Genomic DNA, 6,229 nt, shown 5'->3' with positions numbered 1-6,229 from the left:
GTACAAGAGTAAAGAAACTTAACCATACAAACTTAATGGCGTCAAGGCGTATTAAAAGAGAAAAAAGCTCACTTCCGGTTGACATGCGTCGCTCAAAAAAGGTGCTGCTTAAGCTCCCTACAGAGGTAAAACAACAACACTGCACGTGCATCACGCCTTTTTTTACATTTCTGCACGACTACGACGTGAAATTGCCTAAGTTCACCCTTTTTATGGAGGACATTAACAAGCGACGACGAAATTTTCTTTCTCTTTCTGAACTTGGATACGGTTCTTAGGAATTCGGCTCCAGAAGAGTTCGCTTGCATTTAACAAAGTAACCGAGTTGGAACAATCGCGATAGAGATTGAAAGAACACGAATTCACTTTTTAAGCGACGTTTTCGTGGCGGTGGCCGTGGCCGTCGTGGTATTTTAAACTCCCTATTCTCCTCCTCATGGTCGCCACCCTCGTCTAATGGCTGCTTCTGGTTATGTATATTCGCACATATGTCCACAGCCCGCGGGACACCAGATATATTTTGTGAACCACTCTTGCATGTGAAGAAGATGTCCCCCATGACCGCAGCCTTGGCACCAAGCGTTCGGCCCCTTTACCATTAGATGACTAAAATAAGAGAAAAAGTGAGTGCGGCAATAGAAGTAACGCTTGAAAAAACTGGCCCAACTTTTTCAAGTTTCAATGCATGTCCATCCTTGCCATCCGTTGCAACAGACGACAGGAAATAGTTTCAGTGCGTAAATATAGTTTAGCCTGTACTGCAGGCGTATTAGGACCTTTAAGATCCAACGACGCCGACGGCAACGAGAACGTCAAAAAAACAATAGGTTTTATTAGCAAAACAACAACTTTGCATGTGCACCATGCTTTTTTTTGCTAATTCCCTTCCCCTTCTCTTTCGAACGCCTGCCACGCAGGCTACTCCCATACTAGGCCTATGTCACGGCGTTTTTATGGACCAGTGTATTTTTAGACACATTTTAGGGCACTTTTTCCCGCGAAAATAGAACCTCCACCATGTCTACGGGCGCGTTCGAAGTATAAGATATAAAAAAGGAAAAATGAACGTCATTAAAAGGCAAAAAAATATCAGTTTTAGGTCTGTAGCTTTTGCTGACTGGTTTGTGGGATTTAAAAGATACTCAAAATTCGCGCCCAAACCTTCTAAAAACAAACTGGTCCGTGAAAACGCCGTAAAACAAGCGCACGGAAGTTGCTCACTCCGGGTTATGGGCGCCTGAAGTAACAACGCCACTCCTTGACACTTATTTACAAGTTTTAGAGTTCATATCATTAATTTATATTTTTCATTTAAAAAAAACGGCCCTAAATTTGTAGATTGAAAGAAATCTACTTACCATATAGAACAAGGCGGAACTAGGGAACGACATCTCTCACAGTACCAGCCACACTTATTCACCGGCAGAGATTTGGAACAACGACCACACACTGTATACACATGCGTAGAGGCCTGATCGGAGGAAAAGTTAGTTTACATATTAACTAGTTAAGTGGCTCCTACAATCAGTTGCAAAAAATGTTGTCCCTAGAAGCTTTGACATGGAGAGGAGGAGGGAGGGAGGGGGCGGGGGTCATAAGCAGCAGAAGATCATGGAGCGGCCATTGAAGCCCAAACAAGGTACAGTGCTTCAAGTATTTTTGCAACAGGTTGTAGCTCCCCTGCGTATGCGCGAATCTGATAGGTTTAAACAGTTATCTATTCGTGACCCAGTTGTTCAAACGCTTGATAGCGCTATCCACCGGATAAATCACTACCCAGCGGATAAGTATTAGGGAAAGTAACTGCGTTATCCACTGTATAGACATTTATCCACTAGATAGCTAGCGTGATCCATCTTTTGAACAACTAGGGCCAGATGTCTAATACAAAAACCTGCTCATGAGAGATCGAAAATTTAATTTCCAGGGTCAAAAGTTTTCAAGTACTCAAAAGGCTGAAAACAGAAAAGGGACACACCTGTGCCACTTCGCTGAAAAATAGATTTTACCTTGTTCAAGCGCCTGACAGTAGGTAGACTGGACAGTTTGATGATCTGTGTCGCAACTGACCACAGCTGAAGACGTCCTAGTAGGTCTGTTGTCACAAGAAAATGACGTTTAGCGTGGAAACTATTTCCCCGCTAGCAGAGGTCTCTCACGACGACGAACTCCTTCCTCTCATTTTTGCCTCGTCGTGAGACAACCCTTCCTAGCACGGAAGGAGACTACATTACGAAATCGACAACTACAAATAAAGTTCGCAGATAGAGAATTTTGGGTATTTGTACAATCTGTGAAAGCAGGAAGGGCACCTTTTTCGCTTGGCGTAAGGAACTCTCTGAAACTGTCTCGTTGTCAATTAGTAAATTACAAAAAGAATGTGCCTTACCTATTCCAGGACAACGGACACTGCATATAACCGAATCTCCACTTACAGCTTAAGACGACGATCTCACCCCACACTCCACGCCCACTTTTACTGTCATTTACAAAAACTACAGAAAATGTATAAAACTAATGGCCAGTTTGGGAGCTTCTAACATAAATCGAAATGGTACTTACCAATGTAGGACATAAGCCACTGTTCTTGAGTTTGTTCGTCTATTTTGTCACGGATTTTATCTCCAAGAACAATTAACGCCGAAGTACACATTTGAACGTCACCCTGTCATCATTACGACCAATCAAAATACTTCAGTAAATAACACTTATTAACCGAGGGTGAGGTCATTACAGGGAAATCTCAGACGTCGGCCTTGATGCATTGACCTCGATAACGCTCGGTTAATACATCAAGGCCGAGGTCTGAGATTTCCCTGTATACGTAATGACCTAACAGACGAGGTTAATAAGTTACTTATTTTATGGCCATTTTAGCGTTATTCTTAAAATGAATAAAATAATAATAAAAAAACACCCGAAGTAATTTTCAACATCCGCGAGCAAAAGGTCATTCGAAGTCGCGTTCATTGAACCGACATGAATTTGGCGATGCGATCGAAATTCCTTAGACAATGAGAAATTTTGGACCTGAGCCTGCGATCAATTAAAACCAATTACTGGTCAGCAGATGACTTACAATTAAGCCCGCGATACAGTCATGTGACACTGATCAGCGGATACCCTTTTTTGACAGCTGTTAATTGACTATAACGTGAATGTCCACTATCAAGTTAAACACAGACCGTACATGCCTTGGACACAAGTAATGCCCGGTCAATACAAGAAAATCTTGCCCGCTTAGCAGCCAATCAGAGCGAGTACTATTTTAGCCATCTAATATATAGAGATGGCCACGGTCATCATCATAAAGACCTTTAGATTTGAGGACGAGAACGACTACGAGTGCGAGATTTGATTTAAAGTCTTTTCTTGCACTGTCAAAAAATGGACACCCCGAACGCTTCATTACACTTTTTTCACCAGAAAAGTTAGTACTACTATCTTTATTGGAGGAGGTTAAGCCCTTTACCGATCGAAAGATGATAAAACTTCTTTCATTTGATAACTTGTTTCCGTCACTATGACACTCTCGCTAAAACTCGTAGTAGAAAGACGAGGGCTACTACGTTTTACACCAAAACGGCGCTGAATCACGCGTGGCACTACTTAGTATTGGGAAAATCTCGCACTCGTTGTCGTACTCGTCTTAGAATCAGAAACTCATAAATAAGAGGAAACGTGTAACTTACGTACAATGTTCGTGAACATTCATTTTTCCAAGTACAATATTTGGAAACCCCTGCTGCGGGCCTCAAAAAGCCGGTTTAACAACAACCTTGCACGTGCATCACGCTTTTCTGTTCATTTCTTTGCCATCACTGCAAGACTACGACATGAAAGTGCCAATGATTTCACATTTTGTGGAAGGCAAAAAAAAAAAAAGACAGCGACTTTCCCTTTCTTTTCCTGAACTTTAATTCAGTCTTTAGAATTCAACTCCAGAAAAATTTGCTGGTACTTTTGAAAATGAATATTCACGAGCACTGGACATAGCAAACATATGGGAGTTACACGTTCAACCCCTTATGAGTTTCTGCTAGAATCAAAAGGTCTTTAATAACAGTGTTAAGGGTAATGGTGTTACTGATTTTCGGAGAATTGAGCTAGTGAAGTCGGATTGACGATCGTAAAAGCGATAGCTTGCCCCATGTAAGATAATCTGGATTGGGGAATCCGCGAAATTTTTACTTGTGGAATCTGGAATTACAAAAATGGTTGTTTGTGGAATCTGGAATCCTGGGCTCAAGGAATCCGGAATCCCGCTAACGATGGGGATCCGGAATCCAAGTTCCACTGACTAGGAATCCGGAATCCAGGGCCTGGAATCCAGACTCCAAGAGTGTCTTCCGAAATCCCACGAAAATTTGGTTGTAGAATCTGGAATCCCGGAAATATTGGCTTATGGAATCTGGAATCCGAAGTTCTAGGTATAGGTGATAGTGGGGCTGATGAGGAAGTGATGATGGTGAGGATAATGAGAATATTTTGGAAATGGTTGGTGATGAGGATGGTAGTACTTACGAGGAAGAACACGATAGTCATGTAGAAGCACTAGTGAGGATCCTAAGGTGGTGATGGACGAAATTGATGAACGTGGTGGTGGCAATGGTGATACGACCAGTGGAATAATGGAGGTGGCGATGGTGGGTGTAGTGTAGGGATGGAGGTGGAGATAATGGCGACGGGAATGGTGAGGTTAATGAGGATGGTAAATACATGGTTTCCACAGCGAGAGGTTTCTAAAATTTCCTGACTTTTTCCTGACAAATGTAAAATTTTTCTGACCAACTGAGTTAACAATTTCACAAATTAGTCCTGATCATGGACTCTATGCTCCCCTCACAGTCTGATCCCCTCCACCCATTTATTTATGCTTTCAGCATGTTACGGGCAATGTACATGAACTAATAGTTCCTTAATATAACGCGCAAAAAAAAAGGATTGATTTCTTTCAAAACTCAACATTAGCATATTGTTCAATTTCATGAAAAATATTCTAACAATAAAACACGATTCAGGTCCGTAAAATGTACAAATGTACTCTTAAAATTTCACTTTTTCCTGACTTCTTTGAGAGACTTCTTTTAAATTTTCCCTGAATCGAAGTGAAATTCCATGACTTTTCCCTGACCTTGAAGAAATTTTATTTTCCGTGACCATTTCTTGACCTGTGGCAACCATGACAGATGGTGAAGGAAATGGGAATGTACTGGCAATGGTTGGTGACAAGGATAGTCGTGGTTATGGGGAGGATCGCGGTAGTTATACACAAGGACGAGTGAGGATCGTAAAAGAGATGGTGGCAACGGTGAGATGACAGGTGGAATGATGGAGGTGGCGATGGTGGGATGGTGAGTGTAGCGTAGTGGGTGGAGTTGGGAATAATGGTGTGAAGATGAGAAAATGAGAAATGGTTGGCGATGGTTGGTGATAAGGATGATGGTGGTTATAAGGAGGATCACGATAGTGATGTAGAAGTTTTAGTAGGATCGTAAAAGTCATGGTGGTAATTGATCCAGAAAATACCATAATATACCATACTGCTCTTTGTTTGTCACCCTAAAATTTTGCATAAGAATTGTCTTCAGTTTCTCTTGGGAGTTAAAATGGCCAAAAAGAAACTGAAAACGATGCTTATGCAAAATTTTGGGGTGACAAACAAAGAGCACTATGGTATGTTATGGTATTTTCTGGAGTGGTCAATAACGCGGTGGTGGCAATGGTGTTACAATCGGTGGAATGAAGGGGATGCTGATGTTGGGATGGTGAGTGAAGTGGTGTTAGTGGCGATCACAATGGTGATGGTGCTGACGGGAATGATGGTGGTTATAGCGGAGCCCTTGCGCGCGCTTCGCGCAAGGGCCCCGCTATTCATCCAAGAAATTTTGGCTCTGACAAAATCGTCTGTACGTTCGTCCACCCCTTCATGTAGCAGATGTGAAATATCTTACTAGCTTTAAAGTCTAAGGCATATGCAAATTGTGTTTATCTTGATATTGGACATCAATTCTATGATCAGTTGACAGCTATCAAAGTAGGGAACCCACTGACCTGTGTTACATGACTGTATCACGGGCTCAGGTATACAACTCATTGTTTTTACAAGTTCTCCGCTGACCAGTTATGGTATTCAAGTGATCACAGGTTCAGACAACTTTACTTCACAAAGACATTTCTTAAAAGTTCCCACGAGAGCTTCGCCTTTGACCTTGGCTAAATCTATACA

The 6,229-nt window shown here is 41.9% G+C and overlaps 1 protein-coding gene across 2 annotated transcripts in view; it reads right to left on the bottom strand.

The window, feature by feature from the left end:
• Positions 1-125: 125 nt before the first annotated feature.
• LOC140930334 (GATOR2 complex protein WDR24-like) overlaps positions 126-6,229 on the bottom strand; it is a 35,790-nt gene continuing 29,686 nt past the window's right edge. For both annotated transcript variants that reach the window (XM_073380016.1, XM_073380017.1), the window contains exons 22-25: positions 2,563-2,665; positions 2,010-2,095; positions 1,359-1,471; positions 126-606 (exon numbers count right to left, since the gene is read on the bottom strand). In XM_073380016.1, coding sequence (XP_073236117.1) covers positions 471-606; positions 1,359-1,471; positions 2,010-2,095; positions 2,563-2,665 — 438 coding nt within the window. In that variant the 3' untranslated portion in view covers positions 126-470. The remainder of the gene's footprint in view (positions 607-1,358; positions 1,472-2,009; positions 2,096-2,562; positions 2,666-6,229) is intronic.

Source organism: Porites lutea, chromosome 3 (genome assembly GCF_958299795.1).
Source record: "Porites lutea chromosome 3, jaPorLute2.1, whole genome shotgun sequence".
Lineage (NCBI taxonomy): Eukaryota > Metazoa > Cnidaria > Anthozoa > Scleractinia > Poritidae > Porites > Porites lutea.
The sequence above is the reverse complement of the archived record's forward strand: the minus strand, read 5'-3'. Positions and strand labels throughout refer to the sequence as shown.